Source organism: Syngnathus scovelli, chromosome 12, assembly GCF_024217435.2.
Source record: "Syngnathus scovelli strain Florida chromosome 12, RoL_Ssco_1.2, whole genome shotgun sequence".
Classification (NCBI taxonomy): Eukaryota; Metazoa; Chordata; class Actinopteri; order Syngnathiformes; family Syngnathidae; genus Syngnathus; species Syngnathus scovelli.
In genome coordinates, this window is record NC_090858.1 from 4,887,968 (window position 1) to 4,914,942 (window position 26,975).

The 26,975-nt window shown below is 45.4% G+C and overlaps 1 protein-coding gene across 6 annotated transcripts; it reads right to left on the bottom strand.

Moving 5' to 3' along the window:
- Nucleotides 1-3,835: 3,835 nt before the first annotated feature.
- On the bottom strand, nucleotides 3,836-26,682 carry ccser2a (coiled-coil serine-rich protein 2a). Of its 6 annotated transcripts, XM_049736513.2 has the most exons (12): nucleotides 26,194-26,682; nucleotides 21,245-22,662; nucleotides 20,937-21,151; nucleotides 19,321-19,414; nucleotides 16,988-17,081; nucleotides 16,741-16,921; nucleotides 16,023-16,094; nucleotides 15,825-15,944; nucleotides 14,161-14,298; nucleotides 11,688-11,772; nucleotides 10,758-10,797; nucleotides 7,957-8,152 (listed from the first exon to the last, which is right to left on the bottom strand). In XM_049736513.2, exons 2-12 carry the CDS (start codon nucleotides 22,617-22,619, stop codon nucleotides 8,101-8,103), a joined length of 2,466 nt encoding a protein of 821 aa, XP_049592470.1. In that variant the 5' UTR covers nucleotides 22,620-22,662; nucleotides 26,194-26,682; the 3' UTR covers nucleotides 7,957-8,100. The 6 variants fall into 6 exon arrangements, with proteins under 6 accessions (XP_049592469.1, XP_049592465.1, XP_049592468.1 ...); XM_049736512.2 differs by lacking the exons at nucleotides 10,758-10,797; nucleotides 11,688-11,772 and adding an exon at nucleotides 25,292-25,415 and having other exon boundaries at nucleotides 3,836-8,152; nucleotides 26,194-26,681; XM_049736514.2 differs by lacking the exon at nucleotides 10,758-10,797 and having other exon boundaries at nucleotides 7,924-8,152; nucleotides 26,194-26,681.
- Between the last annotated feature and the right edge of the window lie 293 nt (nucleotides 26,683-26,975).

Genomic DNA, 26,975 nt, shown 5'->3' on the forward strand with positions numbered 1-26,975 from the left:
TCTAACCCTAAGCCTAGCTCTAACCCTAACCCTAAGCCTAGCTCTAACCCTAACCCTAGCTCTAACCCTATCCCTAACCCTAGCTCTAACCCTAACCCTAGCTCTAACCCTAACCCTAGCTCTAACGCTAACCCTAGCTCAAACCCTAACCCTAGCTCTAACCCTAGCTCTAACCCTAGCTCTAACCCTAATCCTACCTCTAACCCTAACCCTAGCTCTAACGCTAACCCTAGCTCAAACCCTAACCCTAGCTCTAACCCTAGCTCTAACCCTAGCTCTAACCCTAATCCTACCTCTAACCCTAACCCTAGCTCTAACCCTAACCCAAGCTCTAACCCTAGCCCTAACCCTAGCTCTAACCCTAACCCTAGCTCTAACCCTAACCCCAGCTCTAACCCTAACCCTAGCTCTAACCCTAGCTCTAACCCTAACCCTCGCTCTAACTCTAACCCTAACCCTAGCTCTAACCCTAACCCTCGCTCTAACTCTAACCCTAACCCTAGCTCTAACCCTAACCCCAGCGCTCATCCTAACCCTAGCTCTAACCCTAACCCTAGCTCTAACCTTAACCCTAGCTCTAACCCTAGCTCTAACCCTAAGCCTAGCTCTAACCCTAGCTCTAACCCTAACCCTTGCCCTAACCCTAGCTCTAACCCTAACCCTCGCTCTAACTCTAACCCTAAGCCTAGCTCTAACCCTAAGCCTAGCTCTAACCCTAACCCTCGCTCTAACTCTAACCCTAACCCTAGCTCTAACTCTAACCCTAACCCTAGCTCTAATCCTAACCCTAGCTCTAACCCTAACACCAGCGCTAATCCTAACCCTAGCTCTAACCCTAGCTCTAACCTTAACCCTAGCTCTAACCCTAACCCGAGCTCTAACCCTAAGCCTAGCTCTAACCCTCGCCCTAACCCTAGCTCTAACCCTAACCCTCGTTCTAACTCTAACCCTAACCCTAAGCCTAGCTCTAACCCTAACCCTAACCCTAGCTCTAACTCTAACCCTAACCCTAGCTCTAATCATAACCCTAGCTCTAACCCTAACACCAGCGCTAATCCTAACCCTAAGTCTAACCCTAACCCTAGCTCTAACCTTAACCCTAGCTCTAACCCTAACCCGAGCTCTAACCCTAAGCCTAGCTCTAACCCTAACCCTCGCCCTAACCCTAGCTCTAACCCTAACCCTCGTTCTAACTCTAACCCTAACCCTAAGCCTAGCTCTAACCCTAACCCTAGCTCTAACCCTATCCCTAACCCTAGCTCTAACCCTAGCTCTAACCCTCACCCAAGCTCTAACCCTAACCCTAAGCCTAGCTCTAACCCTATAACCCTAGCTCTAACCCTAACCCTAACTCTAACCCTAGCTCTAACCCTAACCCTAGCTCTAACCCTCACCCAAGCTCTAACCCTACCCTAATACTAAGCCTAGCTGTAACCCTAACCCATGCTCTAACCCTAAGCATAGCTCTAACCGTAACCCTAAGGAAGTGTATGGTTATATGGTTACACGAGCAACTGTGTTGCAAATTTTCTATGATAACATTTTCTGGTCCCACTGAGATTCGAACCCGGGTCGCTGGGGTGAAAGCCCAGAGCACTAACCACTACCCTATGGAAGGCTTGCTCTCAGTGCATGGAACATGTATGGTTTTATGGAGCAGCTCACAAGCGACTAGATGAGTGAAGACTCCACAGCAGATGTCATCACAACACGTTGTGTACACGAACACCTAGCAAAGTACAATTTAAAATGACACTTTCGAAGTACCCAAAGTTAAACTTACAAAAGAAAACCCATAACAAATAAAACTTACACAAGAAGAGCCCTAACGTGGCACTTGACAGCTGTCAGTGTCAAATGCAAAATATAAACAAGGACCATGTGAAAATTAGGTTAATGCAATCTCCGGTTAGAATATGTTATTTTGTAGAATAGTTTTAAATTAGTCACAATTATTTAGGCAGATAATTATGGGATATTTTGGTACACTACACGAGGTAAAAAAAATAATAAAATAAATCAATAAGAAAGTGTAGCGAACGATTTGGTGAACGATTCTTTTGAACAAATATTTTGAGTGAACCGATTCTAAAGATTCAGTTCACTTAAAAGAACTGGAATACACATCGCTCGTACAAAACAGTGCAAGCTATTGTAGACTGCCGGTCGATATAGCCGACTGGTTAGTGACTCGGGCTCTTGCTCGGCAAGGTTGGTTCGATTCCAGGTGCGAGGAAATCCTTTTGTTGTGCAATTAACCATTTATTTATTCTCTTTTTTTTTTTAACCTCGTGTAGTGTACCTACACATATTGTCATATGAAGCAGTTAACCAAAAGTCTGATTTTTATGTTTTAATTGGCGAATATAAAAACAAGGAATAAGACGCCAGACAAGTTTTAAGATAAATGTTTATTAAAAATAATAATATTAAAAGCAAATTTCAAACCAGCAATCTAATGTGAAATTGCAGTAGATATCAGGTTATTTAAAAACGACTATAAGTGTTATACTACAATACAAGTGTTTACCAGCTCAGTGGCCTAAGAGGAGAGTGTCCGCCCTGAGATTGGGAGGTGGTGGGTTCAAACCCCTGCCGAGTCATACCAGTGACTATAACAATGGTACCCATTTCTTCCCTGCTTGGCACTCAGAGTAAGGGGTTGAAATGGGGCCCCCCCCTGCTGCTCACGATCATTGGGACTTTTGGCACTCAGTGTAAGGCAGGGGTGTCCAAGTCCAGTCCTCGAGGGCCGCATTCCTACATGTTTTCCAAGTTTCCCTCGTTGAACACACCTGATTCAAATGATCAGTTCATCCTCACGTTCTGCAGGAGCCTGATCATTGAATCAGGCTCCTGCAGAACGAGGGAAACTTGGAAAACATGGAGGAATGCGGCCCTCGAGGACTGGACTTGGACACCCCTGCCTTACACTAAAACCTTTTTTCAAAAACTGTCACTTTCATTTACAAAAGAAATACAATTTAAAGAATATTTAATACTTATTTGTATTCAATTATTCGACTCTCCATACATATATAGGAATAGAACTTTACGTCTTTTGTTGTAATATAACTCATTTTAATATAGAAGCTGGTGTAACACTTAACAGATTTTTGTTGGTGGTGTGCCTCGAGATTTTTTTCCAATGAAAAGGTGTGCCGTGAATGAAAAAAGGTTGGGAAACACTGGGTTAGACAAATGATTCATGTTTTTAATCATGAAATACTGCTGGTCATTATATGTCGCCAGCATCGATAGTTGAACAAAGACACATTATTTTTGGTAAATAAATCATTCTCAGAGCAATTAAATGAAACTGGATAATTTCCCGTGGCACATCTGATGATAATCTCTCAATAGGCATTCACACAAGCCTCAGTCATCATTAGATTTTATCATTTAGAACAGGGGGCGGGAACCTTTTTGACAAAGAGAGCCATAAAAGCAAAATATTTGTTTCAGTGAGAGCCATATATTTTAAAAATAAATTCAACTAAATGTCAGTATAATAAGCCTCTGAATTTATTTTTTTAAATAATGTTATAATACTCACCATTAATGCAACTTCTGCTGCTGCATGGATTTGCTGTCAGTGGCTTACATGGTTATGTTCAAAATGTGTGCGCAATATTATATGGATTGAAACATATTTAAAATGCACACATATTTAAAATACACAAACAAACAATGCTTATATATATATATATATATATATATATATATATATATATATATATATATATATATATATATATATATATATATATGCTTATATACACACACACGCTTGACGGATAGGTGGGAAGGCACTCCAAAAACGAATACGAGAACATGTGTTTCAAAATTATAGTTTATTTCCACAGTGATAGAACCAGTAGAGTTCGTATTACCCGTTTACAGTAAGTCCGTGTGAAAGCACTGAAAAGACAGACACGCATACGTATGACCTCTCACCGGATGCCAAACCTTCTAATTAACATTTTAAATATTGTTAAAGTGCATTGGGTTAGTCATTTTTCACAATATTGCACGGCCAGCGTCCACATGCATGTCAGTATGTAATGCTAGATTATGGCCTATGGTTTTGTTTATTGGTTAATTGTCGTGACTTGACAATGAGCATATCTACAAATTGAACAGCAGAAGCGAGACCCCATATGGACAAAGTTATAAGTATTATTTGTGTTTTCACTCAGAGACAACACTTAATCGCCAAGCTGTCAGTATTAAACCTTGTCAGTCATTCGTTAATGAAAAAAAAATGTTAACTTTTTTTTTTTTTTTTACTATTACTGCTGTAACATTACTTGGAGAGAAAAAAAATTAAAGGTGGCCTTTAGTGTAAAACTGGTCCAAGTAATACCTGTCAGAACTGAGATGCAATTTCACAAGATTTTTACACAATTTGTGGCTCTTAAATAAATTAAATAAATCAGAATTAAATAGCAGTGACTTCTGCAGCCAATTTGAGGTCAAAGCAGAGCTCAAAAAGTGCAAGTATGCTTCAATGCCTGCCAATTGCGGGTTAGGTAAGACGACATAACTCGGCGTTAACTACACCGATGCCGTCGCAAACCATCACACGACAACCCGCTTTCCTCTGATGCTTTTCCTCCTTGTGCAAAACGCCGCTAACACAACTAACAAAAAACAGTCCAAAACAAGTTAGCCAATCTCGGCCCTCGCGCCAGCGTGAGAATTGATCGACAGTATTTTCAGGCTTTGTGCTTTCGGCGGGAGCCAGACTGATTGGCCGCACTTTTAAACTTAGCGAGGGGATTGATTTGGAGATTAGGGCTTTAGAGCGGCACGCGGTGGGGAGAAGGACGCCGTTGGCCTTGCTTGGTGCCGTGCGCCGTGTTTGCCTTCCCGCCCTGTGGGCAGACGCAGCTTTGACACACACAAACATGCCGCATTGATTTCTGGGTTGGCATTAGCGAGCGATGAGTGACAAGGCCAAGTGGGGTGAAGTGGGGTGTGCGGGGGAGGTCGATACCCCCTCTTGGAGCACGTCGCATCCAAACAAACATATTCCACCTCATGTGCAAACATATTACCCCGCCTCACCCCCTCTGTAATCCAAACACCTTCACGGGCTGCGTTTGAAGTTTGCTCTCTAGCTCTCCCATTGCGTCACCCTCCATTTTTATTTATTTTGGGCGTTTTGTGCTGGATTTGTTTGTTCGGTTTGGAATACAGTTGAAACATCCAGCGGCTATTTGAACATAAATCCTCCCATTCGGTTGGTTACTTTCAATGGAACCTGAATATTGGAGGAAAAGTAGCCCAAAAAAAGTCACTGATGGTGTAGAGCAGTTCAAGGTCTCTGCGCCTTTAAAAGTGAATTAAAACAAAAATTAAAAGTAAATTATGTTCCAAGTCAATAAATGACTGAATGGCTTAGCACCAGAATGAGAATTACTCAAATGAAATGAGCTGCCAACACAACTAAAGTTAGCCCAAATTAAAAATGTTTTTAAATGATACATGATCCTATTATGGCCTTTTAGAGCATTTGTGTAATAATGTTCTTGTGCTGTAGGTTCTTTTAGTAATTTCAGTAAACTTATTTTTATTTCACTGCTTTGCTGCTACGTGTTTAGATTATTCATTTTTATGAATAAAGCTGCCTTGATTGAGTTCGATTTCAGAGGTTCCGCTCTTATGTCTGTTGGGGTCTTGTGTGCGTGTGCTTGTGTGTTCCCTTTCACGTCCGTTCTAGTTGTGTCACAGGGCCCGTGCATGTGTGTATGTGTCTATGTGTGTGTGTGTGTCTATGTGGAGGGGATGCAGCCGAGTGGTCCCTGCCGGAGGCGTACAGAGGCGAGCGGTCACGCGGCCCCGACAGTGAAGAGAGCAGAGTCCCTGTCAGTGGCTCTTCTTAACACACCACTGATCGCCATGCGGGAACGTGCGAGGGAGCGTTTGACAGTAAAAAAAAAAAAAAGTGTGGGGAGGAGATAAACAGAATTCAATTAAAAAAAAAAAAGTGCCAGATTCTAGTCGACAGATGGAGGCGAGAGCCAAGCACCTTAATGAAGTCCTGTTAGCTGATATTTGCATGATTACAAATTAGTCATTTGTCGTCTGGCGAAACAACTTGGGATGGGCGAATGACAACACTAGGTGTCGGTACCGACCTTATTTAAAGGTATCGGGTACTCGTGGTGGATGCTGGTACCCAACCAAAGATACTAAAGGCAAAAAAATAAATCTGACAAGTCCTCCTCACCACTGGGTGGCGCTACACTGTGGCAGTTTGACAGAAATTCATTGTTTCATATAAAATTACATCAAAACTACAACAGGTGTCGGATTGGTGAGCGGTACTCGTACAGGAAAAAAAAGTGGCATGGATAATCCCGAGTAACAAACCATAATATTAGGCACACAGTGACGGAAACACTTTGTCTTCACCGGTAAGACACTATAGCACAGTAGTCTTGACACTTTTTTTTTTTTTTGCTTTTCACTATGACTACAACATTAAAATAGATATGTTGATCATTACTATTAATTTATTGATTTTGAGCTCAAACGGCTTTCCACTGACATTTGCGCCGTGCGATTGACTGGCAGCCAGTCCGGGGTGTCAGCTGGGATTGACTCCAGCGCACCCGCTTCCCTAATGAGGACAAGGGCTATACAATACGGATGGATGGACGGATGTCTTTGTAAAGCAGAGCGGGTCTCGTATTGGATCTCATTAGTGACTTTATAGTGCTGCTTTCTTCTACTGGGCACACACACGGCGGTGCAGAGTAGCCACACATGAGTTCTTTTTGCAAGACAGCTTTGTCTCCCACACCTAATCCACCTTTTGTGCCATGACTCACTTTGTCCAGCACAACTTGTTTTTAGCCTCCACGCTCGACCTCCCGCGGCCCTTCAGCTACACTGTAAAGGTCGCGTCTGTGCCACCTTGAAAACGGCCAGCCGCCGCGGGACGGAGGGCGCGGTCGAGCGAGGGCAAGCAATATTGTGTCGTTGTGAATCGAGCAACTAAGTTAAAGAGCAGAAGGGGGCTTTTGTGAGTGGCACCTACTAAACCAGAAACGGGCCGGTTTTGGTGCTCAGGGCCGCTATTTAATTTTTAAACACAACAGATGGGCTGTGTGAGGTGAAATAAAAATTTGCTAAAACATTTCAAATCGTTTATTCTAACACTAAACTCTTAATTAAATATATATATATATTTTAGAATTCAAGGAGTCAGGGAGGAGGTCAATTTAGTCCGGGTTGTTAGTGGAAGTTGCCGTCAGTTTTTGCTTAACGTGCATGCACAAGCACGTGCAGAGCATTTTTTTTCCAAACTGAAATATTATCAAGACAATTTTAAAATAATGGACTTGCGATTTTTTTTGTTGCATTGTAATATTTACAGCCTATGAATGAACTAATTATTGAAACTAATTAAGAAAAATGAATAAATACATTTGCAATACATTAAAAAAATGGAGTGACACTTTGGCCACCCCTGCACTAAACATTTGTAAAAGTGACATGAATGCGGACTTACAGGCTGTGGACTTGCGTTGCTCATCTTGCTACATATTCTACATATTCAGTGGCGCTGCAGCGGCCATCTTCCTCTCTTTTCTGTGCTGCATGAGGCTTCTCAGGGAATCTTTGGCTTGGGGAGACACGAGCGACCCAAAGGGGCAATCATCTTGGCCGTCTCCTTGAGCGGCTCCCGGTCGGCGTTCTCTGGGTTTGCGCCACCACGGGGCTCCGGGATGCGGCGGAGCAGAAGCGACGAGGTGCCGCACGAACTGAAGACTTGCTGCCGGGGGCCGCTGTTAAAGCAAGGAAGGCCTCTGGTCGGCGGGGGCAGCTGCCTCGTCTTGCCAGCAAAAGTCTCGGAGGATGACGAGTGTCTGAGCGGCTTGACAGCGGGAAGTGACGCGCCCTCGCCACGGAGGGACGGGGCGGCGGCGGCGACCGGGTCATGCCACGTGGCCGCAGGCGAGCTTGGACACTGACTCGGCCGTAGAAGGTCCGCCACATATGACGTGAGGTCATCGAGAGGAGCGTCGGCGTCAAAACGGGCCCTCGTGTCCTTCGTCTGGTCACTGCGGGCCTCGGTGGGGAGAATTTTTACTGGTCTTCCCGGGCGGAAACGCTCGCTGAAGTTGAAAGGTATTTGAAGCTGCAGGAAAAAGCAAAGAAAAATCCAAAGGATTAAAAAATGAGGATGAAATAGTCATGAAAGAGCATAACGAGGCAGACTTGGAGATGTTTTAAGATGCTGCTCCAGAAATGACACTTTTTTTTTTTTTGATGTCGCGCAGACATTTGAATATTTTTACAGCTGCAAAAGAAAACTCAAAAAGAAAATTAAAAAGTCTCTGTTTCTTTCACTTGTTTATTTGCATCACAGCTGCCAGTCACCAAACTATTCCTGGAACAGGAGAGACAAAGTCACAGAGGAAGCCTTGACTCAGCACTTGGAGGAGTAACCTTGGCGTGCAATTCACGTCTTTCGAGGCGCTTTGTGACGGGCCATCGCAGACCGAGTCAGAGGACCGCAAAGGCGCCTGACTCACAAAGTGCTCACACACTTTTTCAGTGGAAAATGTGTCAGGATTCTCACATCATGGAAGCATCGTTGATATTTTGCATGGGCGACGATTGCCCTCCAGCATTAGCTGCTAAGTAACCAAAGTAAGACAACTTTGCAAAGTAGCCTGTACGCAGCTCACAACATCATCAATACTAGATGATCATAGACCTGAATAGTTGCTGGAAAAAAAATCAATGTGAAAGGAAATGTTTGGCCATCTGTTTGTTTTTTCCAAGTTGTGGTTTCAGGAAAACCAACTGAAGCTGTCACACGCACTTTTTCCACAGCAAATCTTTGACTCTGGCTTAGGCAAAAAAAAAAAAAAAAAAAAAAAACCAGCTTGGCAATTTAGCGTCATCCATCTGTCGACGACACCTGGTGCTAATTGGCGCTCATTTGGATTTGGCCAAGAACCAGCGCTGGAATTTGCCCAAAATGGCTGCTTCAAAGCAAAATGGCCGACTTCCTGTTGCATCTTTTTTTTGTGATAGGTGCTTATCCAATGTTGTGCTAATTGTTGAAATTGGTATCAGGTCAACTTTTTTTTGTCTACATCCTGTACATAAAAATATGCAAAATCATCAGTTAGACCAATAGCTAATACGCAAACCATATTGTTGGATATAATTGTAAACACAACGCGGAGAATAGCATCATGAGATTCCACTTGATGAATAAAATAAAATAGTGGTTGATAGTTTCATGATTTCTCATCTTGTTTACTTGTCACTTCAACTCAGTAATGACCCGCCGCCAACACAATTGAGTCTGCGATGATGAGCTGGTAAAGCACACCGCCGCACCTGTGACCCGGTTGACACGGACGCATTCCCACCGGACGCTTGGCGCTATGAGGTATCTCTGACCTCCTCGCAAGCGCTCAGGCGGCCCCGCGAGGAAGCCGAGGAGGCTTATTAGATAAATCCAGTCAACAAGAGGCGATGGCGCAGATGCTCGGGTCAGAATAAAAGCCAACATTGCACCATCAGCGTTCATCTGGCAGTGCATAAATACAGCTTCCCGATGACCCGTGACCCCGCTGCGGGGATGAGATCCTACTTAGTCGTGTTGAAGGGGGATTCTTTAAGGCACAGGCGGGCGCTTTATTTTTCGCTGTGACTCTGAAACGGCCTGAAGCGATCTGAAGCTATTAACAACATGAAGTGTGTTTTAGCGCAGCCATTTCTTAAGGATGTGTGAAGATGCGAGTTTGTGTGCTGGCTACTCAGGCCACTGCCTCCTGTTTCTATGCTCCACAGACGACAGGCTGGTCATTGGATGTCCGGGACCACAGCACCACCTGCTGGTACACCGGCGCATATCATGTTGAAAAATGTATGCTTCATACCACATATTACATGAACCTTGGGTCATTTGGAAATTGTACTTTAGTTTACCTTACTACACTATACTTGCACCTGACAAATCTATTTTTTTAATGTGTGTTATTGTTATTAAACTAAGACTAAAATGACTAAAAATTAAAAATTAATAAAATCTCCCAAAGGACGATGAGGAGGTGGGTCATTACGACACATAATCAATCAATTAATCAATAAGGCAGCACCGTGTTTCTGAGCTGGAGGAGGCCAGAGCGTTGTTTAAATGTGGCTGTGAGAATGGCGACACGGATGCCCGAGCACAGCACTTGCTTGCTTTAGTGAGTCAGTCGCGTCCGACGGCACGTTTGTTCTTGGAAAGACGACACAATCGACGTGTTCCGAAAGGAGGATGTGACGTAAACGCACAAGCAAAACCACGCATGCTGTGTTTGACTTCATTTGATGACATGGAAAAAATCAACAGCAGCATAACAGGGGGTCTCTGTTTAAAGTGTTTTTTTTTAAATACAATTCATTATTTGCTCTAATTATTACTTTACATCTGTTTGCAAAGGTTAGTGATAGGCAACATTCCGACTTTAGTAGAAAATTCTGCTTAGGTTGTAAACTGAAGACCCCCTATATGGACAAAAGTCTTGGGACACTACTGCTTTCATTTGCCCTTGCTTATAGGTGCAATGGTGTCCCAATACTTTTGCCCTGATCCAAACAACGCACAAAATGAATGCAAAACAGTGAAGACTTGGGAAAATAAATAAATCCTAAATTGAAAGTGAGCGCACCAAATGCATGCAGATGGAAGAGGGCATGCTTGACGGTTAAGACGTTAGAGAGAAGTTCTACTGTACCAGGCCCGGTCAGTGAAGTACTGCACTAGGTGCTCCACTCCTTGCCACAGTCATTACATGTGGGCAGGCAGAGTTAAGAGGGGAAGATGAGGAGAGGAGGCGTTAAAAGATGAAGGAGTCACAGAGAAGAGCGAAGAGGAAGGCAAAGAGACTTTGCTGAGGTTGGAACAAATTCCACAACAGGATTACTTCACGTTTAGCAGAATGTCACAAAGAGGCAAATGTACCAAATAAACAATAGATAAAATTCGAAATGATGATTTAGATGAGGTAGATTAAGGTTTGGGGGGGGGGGGGGGTCATTTTGGTGTTGATTCTAACACTTGGTCGAGGTCATTTTTATGTGAAAATAAATCGGGTAGCTCCCACCTCTTTTTTAGCGCTTAAGAGTGCACTGCACTCCCACCGGTGTTGGGAGAATTAATGCAGCAGTGATGCATTTGTCAATTTTTTTTTTTTTTTAAATGCTGATGTATAAAAAAATAAAGATCTCAAGTGCATTCGTCGATGCTGAAATAACCTGAGGTGTTTGAACAATGTGCCGCATTTATTTCCCCTTCCCTCCTGATTGAAAAGAGCACTGTGTGGCTTTTATGTTTTTCTTCCGACTTTTCAGCTGCTGGCACGTTCATTTTCTGTTCTTGATATCCTTTGCGTAACCATCGGTAGAACCAGAGTATGGCTTGGTTTTTTATTTTGATAACGGATTAAAAGTCTTGCTATAAAGGGGCGTTACGGTCGATAACAGAATAATTGATAGGCGACGGACCTCAGCGTGAGTTCAGGGAAACAAAAATGATCTGCACACAAACAATATGAAGCCAGGAAATTGCGGGATGAGATGACTTTGCGCTTTTAAATGGCTGTTCCGGTGACAGAGGGTAAAAAAAAAAAAAAAAAAATAGGCAGTTTAGCGTGTTAGTGACTCACTCTGTCTGCGCTGGGGCATGCCAGAACAGGTCACGGCCTGGTGCTGTGCCTGCCACGGGGGCGGCGAGGGGGTGGGCAGCACACCCTACGCAGAGAGAAAATACACAGGACAAAAAAGGCATGACGAAGCAGGACACACACACACGCACACACACTCGGCAGAAGGATGAACAAAAGCACATACGGGCAAACGCACATTTCCTCTGACCAAGTGAAAAAATCACATTTCCATCCACAGATGTCAGCTGTCAACTTGACAGCTGACATGACGGCTTGCACAAGTTCAGACAGCAGGTGGAGACACATTTTCACCTACATTTGTGTCCATCTAGTTTTTGTGTGTGTGTGTGCGCAGTTAATGATTGCAAGGAGCTTACACACACACACATACACACGAACACAGAGAAACAGTCTCCCCGGAGAGATGAAAAGTGAGACAGCACTACGGTCATCACGTCGGGACGGCAAATCAAACTCTTCTTAAATCGAGAAAGGAAATGAATTGACTTCCCGGGAGAGGCGGGGGTCCTCCTGCTGAGTTCTGCTGGAGGAAGGATGGAACCTTCACTTTTGTCAATGAACACACGGAAAGCCTTCATTAACAAGAAGGTGTGTGTGTGTGTGGGGGGGGGGGGGGGGGGCTTTGGCGAGCAATATTTTCCTCCATCTCCTTGCAATAGATGTGTGTGATTCGAGAAGAGCAGCAACGCTTTTAGCACTTCCCTAAATGGTTGACGACCCCCCCCCGGACGTTTGGCATTTCAAGGTTGAAAACGTCACGCAAAGAACTCGCTCATCCAGTGGTGTAAGAATACATGATCATCCTGTGCTCTATTATATTTTTATTGCACCCATGAACAATGACGGACGGGACTGTCAAGGAAGAAGCTGTTAACGCTGGAACTGTGAATATTTGAGAGGCTCTTGCTAAGGACCTATCAGCAGATGGTGGAAGCTGATCAAACAGGACCCAAATTCAAAAGCAAAGACGGGAAGGTTTGACTGTCATCTTACATCACATCAAGAATTTGGCCGCTAATTTTCCCGCTAATCACCAACTCAACTTTGACTCCCATTTTCCGTGCACATGTTTTCATGAATGTGTCATGGCGACATCAAGCTCATCAAAGAAGATGATGACATGAGAGCAAGTGAGAGGATGCTTTCAAATCAATCCAAGGCCGCGTTTATCATCTTGGCTTTGGTCATGTTTGGCACAATCGCTCGAAAAGAAGAGGGACTTGTTGCCCCAACACACTTTGGAGGACATACTAATGAACATATAGAAGACAAATGAATAAAAATGTGCGAAGCTAAATCTTGATACGTAGCTCCCGTTCCAATTTGCAGGAGTATCTCATTGGCGCTATATTTAAACGCACGCGTAATGCCCTACATCCCAAATTACAGCTATCGCACCAGCCTCCCGTTTTGTTTGCTGAACATCTGAGTGAGCAGCAAAAACATTTCCCCCCCACGCTCATGATTGCCTCTGGGAGTCATTCAAGAATATTGTTTTTTTTTTTTCTCCCTCCGCTACAATTGAAGGTTAAGCGGCAGTTAGAGCGACTCGTCCCGCTGTGACAACTGTTCCCGCCGTTTGTCCCACAAACGTCTAAATTGTACCCGACATAAATTTGGACTGAAATAGACTGCGGGCAGATGGGAATGGCTTGACTGGGGATTTGTTGGCAAAAACTTGAGAAAATGATAGAAATGCTCATAAATGAATTCAACGTCCATTGTACTTTTTTTTTTTTTTTTTTGGCGTTAGTCCTCTGGAGCCTACCTGAGCTAATCAGAATTCTCAACATTAGTCAAGTCCAAACTTTCTCATGTTATCGTACAACTTTGTTAACGCGGTTAGATCTTATCAGGATCCCCACTGAGAGCAAGTGAACTCAACTTGCCGGTCGCCCCGGTAACAGTGAAACCACACGATGCTGTGCGTGGCGGGGGGAGGCGGGGGGGCACAGCGTGTGCTTCGGAAGCTCAACCACTCCAGTTTATCAGAGACCGAGCAGCTGGCTCTGCAAAGACCCTTTTGGAACGGCTTTTAGACGAATAAATGGCCTTCATGGACTTTTAGAAGTCTGGGAAAAACAAAGTGGCTATATTTTAGCCTACATATAATCTGTCAGCACGTTAGCACTTCTACCTCATCACGACACTTCCCGTCTGCCTCTTTCACTCATTCATCTTCTCCATATTTTTTTCCTCCCCTCCGCAACACAAACAGCGGCCTCGCAGCCCGCCCCGGTTATTAAACGTGTGACAAGCCGGCTGACAAGCTCATAAAGCGTCCTGGGCTGCGAGGTCAAAGCTTGGCACCCCGTGCCAAACACAAAAGTTGACGAGTGACTCAGCGATTTGTGGTGGAGAGGACTGCCGGCCTCTGTGTGTGGTGCACATTGAATAGTGAAGCTAAGAAAATAAAAGGAATAGTGAGTGGGTGTGGATAATGTGGACTCACAGCGTGACCGGGGGTTCTCCAATGGGTCTGGGTGGCCTTGTCACACGGGCGCTGCAGTCGCTTGTCTCCCGGCGGTCGCAGAAGTGACGGCGCCCTCTGCCTTGGACACTGGCACCGCACCTGACGCTCTCGAGCGAGCTGGGGGAAAAAAAAAAAAAAAAGGCCGGATGAGAGAAGTTGATTTTACTAGGGGATTACGTGAACATGGACTTCTGGATCGAATAACTAGCTCAGCAATAATTGCCTGTGCTGCTCGGGAGGCAAACCTAAATCTTTAAGAGAACAAAGGAAATCTAGTGAAAGCAGGCTCGTGTCGTTTTGTGTTTTAACGAGTCGAGTGAGCAATGAGGCTGACCTAAACTCATCTATTAAATAATGTACAGCCTGAAATGTCTTTGTCCGAAATCCTTTTTGGCTGTGTGCTACTTTCTCAAAGTGCTTGCATGTCAAGATGAGGCCAATTGCAGACATTGCAAAATTAAATTGTTTTTTTTAAATGTTTGGAGTTACAAAATCGTGGAAGAAAACAGCTGCATCATAATTAGTGTCAATTTAATGGAGTGGCAGTAGTTTCCGCATATGCGTCATAAAAACACGCCATTCATTTTTAGGATTTGTTTTTATTGGTTAAAGCCCAACTGTAGCTCCTTATTCAACTCCCAACTGATAAATCACCTCTTGTAGCAAGGGCTCAAGAGTTTTGCGCTAAAACGGGACCATCTTTTAAGTCAGCAAATGTCAGATTGGTGACCATTGGCCAGGACACCAAAACATTATAAGAGCCATTTCTTGCATTTTTTCCCATTTGTTCACACCAACTGCAGTGGTCACCTGATGGAGAAGCCGATATCATTGGAATTCTGTTCAGTCCAATCTTCTTTGAATTCACTCCGTCAGGTGCCATATGCAATGCCGCCATTCCTCCTTCCTTCCTATCTGCCTGTTGAGGGCGCTGATATTGCGTGGGACTGGAGAACCAGTTGTTTAGGTGCTAGCTCTAATTGGGAAGGCTCACGAAGCCTGGATTTGACATTTGGGTATTTGCGGCCGCGAATTTGAATATCTCAGACGGCCGTACAGTTGTTTGGCTAACAAGGGAGAGTCTCTTCAAACCACTAATGAGTGTTAGGATGGGGCAAGCTAAAAGCAAACAGGAGCGAGGTTATTGGTCGGTGGGCGCAAGGCAACTTGCGGCGGCCACTTCTCGATTTTATCGGTGCCGTGGAGAGTTGCACCGTCCGCCTCTGACTTCAGCATTGTTTGCGGCAAGTACTGATGACATTTCAGACAGAGGGGGAGTCTCGATTCAGACTTGGCTGTGCTCCATTTAACGCAAGATGGGGGGAGTCAGAATGGACGATTTGGAATTACAGCCAAAATGTTCACGTTTGAAATGTTTTTAAATATACGCATGGAAACTCTGCCCCACATTTTCCATTTGACAACTAAGAAAATGTTTTTATGTCAAATAAGTACTTTGAATCCTATATTAATATAGTTTTTAGTTTAATTTTTTTTTTTTGTTTTTTGTTTCTGTGAGCATTTTCCACCAAAAGTTGAAGAAGAAAAAAAAAAAATAAAGAAAGAACCCAGAAATCTAAGAAAGCATTTCCAGGGAATAAATGTGGGGAAAGAATGTTGGAGCCATAAAGGGGCCGTTTTACCGCTTGTTCCTGCTGATGCTGCTGCAGCTGCTGACACTGCAGAGTGAGCTGAACGATGGTCTTGTCTCGACTCCTAAGTTCTTCTCGGAGCGCGTGCACCTCCTTCAGCAGCTCCTCAAACTGCAGACGTGCACATATGCTCAGTGTGTGGACAGCTTCTAGAGGAGTGGAGATTGGATCAAATTGTGTTTTTCTTACCTGGGCTACACCATTGGAATTGCTTTCAATCTCCCCCGCAACATTTGCTGTCGAGTCCGCCGTGTCTTCCAGCTGGAAGCGCAGAAAGTACACGGTGAGAAGCGATCAATGACAGTTGCTGTAGGGCACGCCTCGAGAGCAATGTCGAGAGGTGGAATAATTTTACTCCTTCGCACATATGCCGCCCCCCCACCCCGCCGGCCTTGGACTGCCAGGCAGCGATGACACAGACCCGTGGTGCAATCTCAGAGTATACTCAACACGTTTATTTCTCAAGGAAGCATAAATGTCATCTTGCTGCTTGAGTAAATGCGCTAATGGACAAATGATCACACATTCATCGGCGTTTAGGATGCACGCGTAACAATTATTGGGCAGATTTTTTTTGTTCTCTCTCTCCACTAGTCAGCAATCTGTGGCGTGTGTTAAGCGTTTAGATCACGAGTTTGCTTTCATGCACGTGCAGCAGAAAAATCTGGAACATCTGAGCGAGGCTATCATTTTGGTTGTAAACAAACAAGGTTTGGCCAATCAAGCGGCCAGCGAGTGGAGTCATTCAACAACAACAGAACTCGTTCCAAGCACCTTTTGATCTGGCTCTCTGTCACCATCCTCTCATTCCTCCAACAGAAACTGAGTTATTGATTTCCTCACACTGGCACGTCAAAGGCATGCAAGCACAAAGGGAAAAACGCCAATGGAAGAATGAGGGTCGGACCTGCAGTAGGTTTTTCAGCCTGAGGAGTTGGTTCTTGACCAGGCTGCAGTCCTGGCTCATGAGCTCCAGCGAGAGCTCATCGGGGACGGGCGCATGGTTGTGTCGCCTCGCTTCGGAGTGGGGGGCTTGATAGGACATCCTTGAAGACTTGAGGCCATCGTAGTGATGGAAGAACGGCGCCCTGAGGGACAAAGAAGTCGTCATATTGTGAAACCGCAATCCATGCAAATGTGCGTTTTTCACTAACCTGCCGTCGCGCTCGGGTCCGGTCCAGCGTTGATGCCGACGCCGCTGTCCCTGTCGACGAGGCGCGCTCTCACCGTTGGACATTCTGTCAAAGTCTACCACAAAAGTTAAGAACACGGTGAGGCACGCCAAGGATGTGGCGAAAAAGAAAATCGTGACTGCCTTTAAAGCAAATGGTTTGAGTTTGTTGTGAAAGATGAGACGCGCCAAGGTAGGAATTTGTTTTTCAGGCAGCTTTCAAACAGACACGCACATAACAACAAACTATCATATTTTCTGCCGGTGAATACGTCTGTACACATTCCAAATGCTCTAAAATATCAGCATGCGCATCATGATCTTTCCATCTCTCTCCTCGCTAGGCAAACACACACACACAAAAAAAAATCAGTTTCATTTCCAAGAATGCAAAAAACAAAAAGGACAGCGAGTCTTTGGAAGGGTAGAGCTGAGAAATGAGCCACGGCTAAGGGAAAAACTGACAAATAACAGAGGCTGACGCCCCCCTTAGAAAAGCCAGGCCTACAGCAAAGAATGGAGACAGCGAGAAAAGATCATCATCATCATGGAAATGCTGCTGCTTAAAATACTTTACCCAAAGTGTCACCACACAGCCCGTTTCATTGTCACGTGTTACATTCCAGCAACCTTGCAGAATCCCGGTAGTTAAAGGAGGCAAACAATATTCCAGCGAGGAGACGTTTGCCAATTTAGGATGGCCCAGTCAGTCAGAAGGCAAAATCCCGAGTCTAGCTTCTTCTTCAGGGGAACTCCCAAGGAGGAGACTGCTGGTCCAACTTTAGGGGAAACTTTGTGGCCTCCGCTGGCTTAAAAGAAAATGTCACACGCGAGCTTCCCATCCGGTTCTGATCTAACTCCCCGAGTCTTCCCTTTCGCCTTCTTCCTGTTATGTGGCAGAGTCAGGGAGGAAACCAAGAATGGAGCAAAGGGAGGGCCGGCGGAAACTCCGTCGGCAAAACAATACCGCCTTCTTCATCCCGGCCTTGGGGGCCGGGTCTAAGATAGTCTACTTCAGCCCAGTCTCACTTTCACCGTGCCTCTTGTGGTACTTGGCCCGAGACGCGGGGCTATAAATACGGACACTTGCCAAAAAAGGAGCAGGAATGGAAAGCGGCATGCCAGTCACATTCCTGCCGAGTGAATATCCCCTTGCTGGTCTGGGACTGTTTACAAACTCAACGCCGGGCTGCAGAGTGAAGCTGCCTGCAACCCGCAGCAACACCATAAAAAAAAAAAAAAAAAAAAACACACACACACTCGCTATGTGACACCGTTAGCTTCATTCGATTCACTTTTGAGGTCATCTTGGTGTTGCAACTGATACGAGTAAGGGCAAAACAAAAAGCAGCCTCTCGGCATTAATGGAATCCAATTCGACAGCGCAGCGAGCGCCCAAGTGAATTACGGCGCCTCCGCGTCCGCTTCAACTCAAGCGCAACATTTTCACCTTTGTGTCGCTAGATAGGGAGCGAGGGAGGTCGTGTTGGCTATCGGCAAATTTGGGAAAATGTTTTCCAGTATGGCCGGTCAAACTGTGAGACAGCCTCTGCCCGCTCCCAATTCTCACCCTGACCATCTTTTGTTTGACACCCTCACATATTCCATCACCGTTAGCTACTAGCGCACGTATTGTCCGAGGCGTATCCGTGATTAGATTTGGTGCTTCCCGAAGGAGGCCTCGTCATACGTAGCAGGTTGCGCTGTGTCAGAGACATTCCAAATCAGCCGTCGCGATAAACAAGCCGGGCAGGAGCGGCCGACCTGAGTTTGCGTCGGCGCTGACAGAAGCGAATTATCGTCATAATAGACGACGGGCGAGGTCAACGTCTCTGAACCTCCTGCCTTTATTCTCTCGCGCATGTGATAGAGCTGCCGGCGCAATCACCATGACCCGATTACCTTCGACGCTTGCAATTAAGCCATTCTGCTCCACTTATGAAGAGGCCGTAATATAATGGCATTCACAGAGCGACAACAAAAGGCTGCAATTGTGCTGACGTCACAGGGATGTGAAGTAGCACAAAGAGGCGCTCAACTGATCACCTTATTACTCCCGTCTAGGCAATGAAAACGTCTGCCGCCGCGCCTCGATATTCATGGCGCGTGCGGCTTTCATCTGTTTGCGCCGACACGCTCCAGACAGCTGGCAACATCCTCTTCGATGCAGGTTTGTTGCCGAACTGTGATATGTAGCGCGACAAATAGTCTATAAATAACTCTTCGGCGAGCACGTACACCTCACAAAAGACGTTCAAACAGATGTTGCATGGATGCCCATGTTCTATTGCAGGACAACAAAGAGCGTGAGCTCACCATGCAAACCGTCCTCTGGGAGGTCCACGTCCAGCATGAGGTCATCGTCATCCCCCTCTTCAACCCCTGGGCTGAGCAGATTGTTCAGGATATCCTGAGGATCACAAACAAACAAAAAAAAAAAGGAAAAACGTTTGAAGCTCATTGCAGGCACATCATAACCACACAATTATATTTTTTTCAATTACATTGTTTCACAGTATAAGAAACAAATCTGTAGGCATTGCTTTGGCACCATCTAGTGGCGAGTTGATGAACATGCTTTTTGCTTCTTTCTTTTCTAGACAAAAACATTTTACAAGTCTTTCTATACAGAATCATACTTAGGGTGAGACAAAAGCAACACAAACAGAATCCATTTGGCAAGTAAAGTCCGAAAGTCGTCAAATTTGAAACTGCACGAACAATAATGTGTGCATTCTAAAATGCCCACCACCCCTCTCAGTGAATGGAGCGTCATGGAAATGTGATTAAGCCGCGCTTGCCCACACAGTCATTTTGCACGGAGTCAGAGCCAAAGATACCCAAAAGACAAAGAAGGAGCCATTTCAAATGCAGGCAGAGATTTGTGGGAGCGTTATGGAGGCACATCGCCACCCCGTGGACAGATTGTATTACTACAGCATGTCTAACTTCACTGATGTTAATATTTAGAGTTTACTAGGTTAAAGGCTATAATGTCTTAAATTTTTTGAAAAAAGCGTGTCAAAAACAAACTAAATCACATGACAGTGCACAAAGTAAATGACTGTTAATCGGATAAGCATGCTGGTTATGCTGAGAGCAGTAAAGAACACACTCGCAATCCCACACGCCTGCATTTTTTTTTTTTTTTTTACATTCTGACAAGACCATGAACAACATAGTGCCATATATTGGCTGCAAAGGTTGCTGGAATCATAACCGCATTAAATAATGACTCTTAACGATGACTTGATGAGCAATTTGTGTCGTCAATTAGCCACATTATTGGAAAAACAAAAACGTTCTGTCCCTCTCTTTGATCGAGTCGAACGTCCACATCACATGCTGTAAGTGCTACAAAGACGCGGCTTATTATACAATTCATAATCTGGCTTCCGGAAAGCTCTTTACATGTTCCCGAGATCCGGCGCCATGGTACGTGAGCGGCTGGCAATGCTATTAAAGCACGAGCTGCGGCTGGGGCAGCATTCCTCTCCGGGATAACCTCTTTGCCTAATGAGGAAGGAGGTGAACGCGTCGTGGCTAGGCAGGCAATCAAATCTTGAGCGAGGAGTGCCGACCGGAAAGCGATGTTCGGCACTTTTTAGAATCGTTACGGATTGATTGGTCTTCGTTTTAAAAGTGAGGAATCGAGATTTAGTTTGTTTGTACCATTAATCTGGTTTCTGGCTTTCAAATATTTAACATCAAGAGTCAATTACAAAATCTCTTTGCAGGTCAAATGTTCAAAAATAAGCAGCAACCTCATTAGGACGCTTTTTGGGCCAACTTTTCACCAAATCAATTGTAATCGCTCCGCTCAGTTCAATTGCTAAGCGGTTCACAAGGTCGTCCTCTAATCTCTATAATTACAATTTGACTGAGCCAAATTATGCAGATGATGACCACTTTTACATCCGAGTAGGACTCACCATGCTGTTGAGCTCAGAGTCGTCATACAGATCGGATGCATACGTCTCGCCGGGCCCTGCGAAAGGTTCGAGACCTTCTTCGTCCCACATGTAGGTTCCTCCGGAGCTGTTGGAGGGCGAGAGCTCAGAGGATGAAGCTCGGCAGACATCGCCTTCCACGGCCGACTTCACAAGTGCTCCTTGGGAGTCCTGCATGGGGCTTTCGTCATTGTGACCTGGACGAAATGTTAAAAAAGATTTTTTTTTTTAAATCAGAAAACCAAGCTCAACGTGAGGATGTTGGAGGTTGATTGATTGGATTGATTTACCTGCCAGATCCCAGTCGGTGGTCTCATCGAGAAAGCAATTGGTCTTCTTATTGTCGTGAGCGTCGCCGTCACTGAAAACATCCCCTATGCTGTCCAAGTCATCTAAAAAGTCTTCACTGGTGTTTCCTCTGTCGAAGGACGAAGCAGAAGACAAGGACATGTCTTCCGGACCGTCACTAAGAACCTGATCGGAGTTTGGCCGCAGCACACTGCTTTCTTCTTTTGCTCCTCCATGAGTGGGATTTTGATCCGTGTCATCGTGACAGTTTGCTTCTTCATCCTTTCCAGTGGGCTCAGCATCTCCACCTGGAGGAGTGGGTGAAGCTTTGATGGCTCCTTTAACCCAGCCTGGAAGTATGCTCTTCTGCTGCTTGGCCTGTGCAGGTTTGGCCTGCCTGAAGCCCAAAGACCCGCCACTCGTCCCCAATAACTTGTTCAAACCGTAAGTGGAGAGCAGCGGCTTCTTCAGAGCTCTGGGAGTGGATGGCGCCGGCGGCGTCGATGGCGCCGGCGGCGTCGACGGCGCCGCTAGCGAAGAGGCGGCCGCGGGTGCTCGGCTGTACTGCACACCTCCGGTCCCGCCAGCAGAAGATCCAGACCCTCCGTGGCCGACGCGCAGAGCCCCGAGTCCTAAACTTAAGCGTCCGTTGCTGACTTGCGGGGCTTTGAGCAAACTGCTCCTCGGTGGTCGAAGTTGAGTGTTGGCCAGAGGTTTGGCCAGTTCTACGGCCCGGTTGAAGGAGAAGGAACGTATCATGGGCTGGCTGTTGGGAGACGGAATCTGTTTGAAATGCGTGAAGCTGTTTGAGCGCACCATCTTGTCCAGCTCCAGAGTCTTCAGGCTTTCGCTGGACTGGGAAAGGCGTTCTTTGGAGCTGCTTCTTGGCGGGCCCGAGGAGAACTTGGGCTGTGCCAGGCGGGACTCTGCATCGCTGCGGTCTGCTTTGGGGATGCCGTTGAGAGAGCTTTGACCCATTTTGATGCCGTCTTTGGGGGCGACTTTTAAGGCCTGCTTGGGCACGGCTTTGGGGCTCGATGTCGCCACCACCAACGGCGCTGACCTCCGCATGATCGGCGTCCCCGGGGAGCTAGTCTTTGCCTCCTTCGGCATGGAGGGAAGTTGTCTCGTCTTCTCCTTGCCTCCATCCGGCGGGCTGGTGAGGCTGGAGGGGGCTGCCCCTTCATCTCTCCTCCATTTCAGGGAAAAGGGAGACGTTCGGATTGTACCATTTGGGCGTGTTGCAGCGGCAGGCGTCTTGGCGTCCTGGGTGGACGAACCATTGGTCAAGGGTCCGGCGCCGGCACTTGTGGAGCGCCCGCCAAATTTGGGCAGTCTTGACACCATGGCGGAGCCGTTTGATACTTTATCTTCCATCAGATGCCGTAGGAGACATTGATGAGTCTGGACTCACGTGCGGCTAGAGCAAGGAAAAACAAATAGCAAACATTTAGTTTCGCAAGCAAGACTCAAATGCTTCATTTGCCGATCCCACCTCGGAGAGAATTCTCGGAACAATAACATAAGCGACAGAGATGGACGGATGGAGCGCTTGCATGTCTGCGTCTGAAAGCCTGCTCGCCACACAGAGAGAGCATTTAGTATTCATGGGGCTGCTTTCCAAGGTGACTTAAGACTTGCTAACAAAATCCAGCCCACCTGCTTTCATGCTGACTCATTTAAGAAGCACGGTTTGCAAATTTGTATATGATAAATATTTATTTCACTTATATATTTATATATATTTTTTCCCAAACTGACAGATTGTCTATTACTACTTCTGTCAACAATGATTGTGTTTTTAGTTCAGGAAATCTAATCCATATTTAATTTATCCTTTGCATCTGTGTGTGTGTGTTCGTGGGGGAGGATGGGGGTCAACGTGGATGTCGTGCTGCCCCACATTCCCATGCACAAACACACGTGTCGACAATCAGTCGCACTCCGCCGCTGGCATTGAAGCGTCTGACCGTCCTAATCCGCATCAATAAACACACATGGGTGAGCGCGAGTACGCAGAGACATGCTCTCTCTCTCTCCAAAAAAAAAAATAAAATCAGGTCAACAAGGCGAGACAGAGCCGCCTCCAAAGCCTCTTGCCCCCCTGAAGTCTTTGCGCCCAACGAGTCCAAATTGCCGTTTGACCGTACGAGTTTCGTTCACATCCGAATGGGCGTTTATGTGGGTCGCCTAACTCATCAGCGCCGAGCGATGATTCTCGAACGGGTTGACACACATTCTGAGGTGGGGCACTAAAACGTGTCTGCCATCTGTCAAACCTCTGGCCACTCCCACCTTCTAGGACAAATGAAACAGAAATCTGACAACAAGAAATATAGCCAAGAGTTGGACGACTCAAAGTTATACTAAGTATTGAAACAATTAAATTATTCAAATAGCTCGATTACTTTTCACACCTGCATTAATAGCAAACAAGTGCAGCTAAATAGACACAGTAAGATCAAACAAAATGGCTGAATAAAAAGCTAAAGGGTCAACTCGGCCTCTCACCTTTCAAAGTGTGCGAAAGCCCTCCAGCCGGCATCTGGTCATCCGGAAAGGCCGGCAGGCTGGCCGTCGTGCACCCCGTGAAGCGATTAACGTTTTGCCGGTAGAGCCGGCTAATAGAATGAGGCAGCACTGACGCCGGCCTAATGTGCACCGAGTGAAAACAACACCGAGCTGAGCGGGGCTTCCGTTGCTTACCGACGCTAATCCAATGAAACGCCAAGGACGGCGCCAAGTAGAGACGAGGGCAGGGCGTGGCGCCCGAGAGCACAAAACTTAAAAAGCTAAATATAAAAAGAGCCCTGGGGCTCTTAGAGTGAACAATTCTCTTACCACCAGCATCAAAAGTGAAAGAAAACATCCGAGAGGCAAGCGCGCCGACTGGGAACCGGTATTCTATGTCTGGTGGGGACATAAATGTTTAACTGTAGCACGGCTGGGAGTCACATTCTGCTTGGGGACAAGAACAAAGTCGCCGTGACATAAATCATTCAATTTCCAGATTTGGCTTCAAGGGGAAGCAAAGTAGAGGTGACGTTACGTTTGCTTCACGTTTGCTTCAAGCACTTCCTGTTCTCATGTTACGCGTCAGGCAGAAATCATGTCACCGTCGTCCGGAAGCACCCGAGCGAGTGTCTGCTGCTATCTGACCTTCACTTGAGCTCCACTGATGAGATTAAAGTGCATTTAAGGGTCGCGTTTAATTGTCACATTCTGTCCGCCGCACAAGGATTGGAGAAGTTAAGCCGTCTAAAGCAAGGGGCCATCACTGCCAGCTTCTTCTACGCTCATCATTTTGAGTAGACGAGGGGGGGGGGGGGGGGGGAGTTGAAGGATGCTGGAGGAGCTGCTGGCGAACTTCCAAACTCGTTAGAGAATCTTTCACAAGCGCAACTTTCCAGTCTTTTAACATCTGCGGACTTACCGAGGGAATGAAGACGTGATCAGCGAGGCTAAGTTTAGCTTTGATGAGAGACCGCATGGAGAGAGAGGGAAGAGAGAAGTAAAAACAACCTACACGAAGCTTTGGGTACTTACACAACACGCAGGCACATAATTGAAGTTCATGATCTCACATGACATCGTCAATAAAATGTCTTCATCAACGCGTAGGAGACATCAAGGTAACCTGGTTTAAGATGAACTAATCATCCCGTGGAGTTTTTTTTTTTTTTTTTAGAGATGCTTGTTTGCGTTCAACTCCTCTGGGACATATTTGCTTGCAGTTGTCTTCACTTTCCTTTCATTGAAATGAATGGAGGTCCAATGAAAGCTGGTTTCATATAATAAATGAGACCTTCCTCACAATGCTGTTGCTTCTCCATAATACTAAGCAGACAGGTTAGATTACAAAGCTTAGGCGAGAAAGACCGCATCAAAACCAGAACTGCAACCAACACCAATGACAAACAATACTTAAGTTGGAAAGGCACCAAATTGTTTGTCTCGTATCACAGAGAATAGTGAGGGATGAAATATGAAAACACGTCGACAAAGATCTCCTGCTCAGGAAAAAAAAAAAAAAAAAAAGTGATAGTCACCCTCACATCGGAGATCTTGAATGCAAGTTGTTGTGCAGTCTGGAGATATTCAGCTGTTTGCTTCTCCGTGGGGGAATCCGATTGTAAAAACATTTCCAGCCAAGGTGACGTTCCACAAGCGGAGCTGACAGGTGTGTGCACAACACACATGTGGATTTCACAAAAACTTTCTCACTCTACCAAGGCCATGCGGCACGTGTATCTGCTGACGTGTTGATGTCACGTCGCTTTGCACCGCAATAGATCAGAATTAAATCCACTTTTCACTGACAGTAGCTGGTATAAAAATATGAAAAGGTGACGTATGACGACCTTGAGTTATATATGAACCCAAGGCAGCCATATCTAAATTTACAACATGAGGGCAACAAGGTGGAATGTGAGTCATCTTTGGTTACTCTTTAATCACGACACGTCCTACATACTTAGCGATTTTATAGAATTATAAGGCCCTGATGTCTGTGTTGGGATACAACGTAAACGTGAAATATAGCACGTGAAAGTCCGATGGAAGAGTTGCAAAAATATTTGCAGGGAAGGCCATCTGCTGAGAGCTGTTTCTAATATTTTGGTAAGCTAATATAGCCACATTAGATGTTAGAAACATGCAACGAAGAGATGCTATGCAGTTATGTCAGATTTGATACTTCTCCAAACAATATTGTATTTTTTTTACAATTCTTATGATGACTCTTCTGTGCAGTTTATTTTACAAACTATTGTGAAAAGCTGGTCACGGTACCGTGACAAATTCCACTGATTTCTATCGAGTGACGTCAGCAAATCACATCGTACTTATATCTACTTAAAAGACACAAAAGCGGAGTTTGCGGTGTAGCGAGCATATTTACAAATGCATAAAATAAATGTGAATAATAAACAAGCAACACAAATGTACTTACCCGGTTTAAAAGCACACAGGATGTCAGTAAACAGTCCTCTTGTTTCTTGAAGATGCTAGCTTGGTTAGCCCATAGCAACTTGTTAGCAAGTTTAATTCAACAAAATCGATATTATTCTACACCCCCAAAAAATCTGGTAGAAGTGAGGCGATAGTCAAGGAAAGGGGGAATCGGGCGTTGCGGGAAGTGAAAAATAGAAATGCTGGGAAGTAGCAGCCGAGCTCCAGACGGATGCTTCCAATCAACACACACGTCCGTTACTTCTTCCTTCAAAGCCGGGGACAGTGCGCGATGTTGGGCTTTCGAAAGCAAACAAGGTGCCCCTACAGTAGAACTGGAGAGAAGCCCAAACCGAGTAGAATAAATAAATTTAAAAGAGGGGGAGCGAGAAGCTCGATTAGAAATTCCAGTGCGAACACCCGACCACGAACAGCACTAGCGACCTCCGGAGGATCCACTCACGACATCCTCCATCAGCTGTGGCGGGGCGGAGCGAGTCTGTCATCGGTCACACCCAACTCCTTACACCGAGAAAAGAGAGTCCATTAATAAAATGTTTATTTTAATGTAAATATAGCATCATCAAAATGTTCCCAATTTCGTTTTCACAGGACCAAACCGGTTACCGTAAACGTCACATCACTGGGAATTGCAGAAATGTAATTTGAATGCCTACAATTTAAAAAGTGTTAACGCTGACAGTTCATGGCGGTTTTAAAAAGCTTCTAATTGTGACTTATTTTAAGTCGAATGACCTCTTATCACTCTCAAATAGGTAAAAC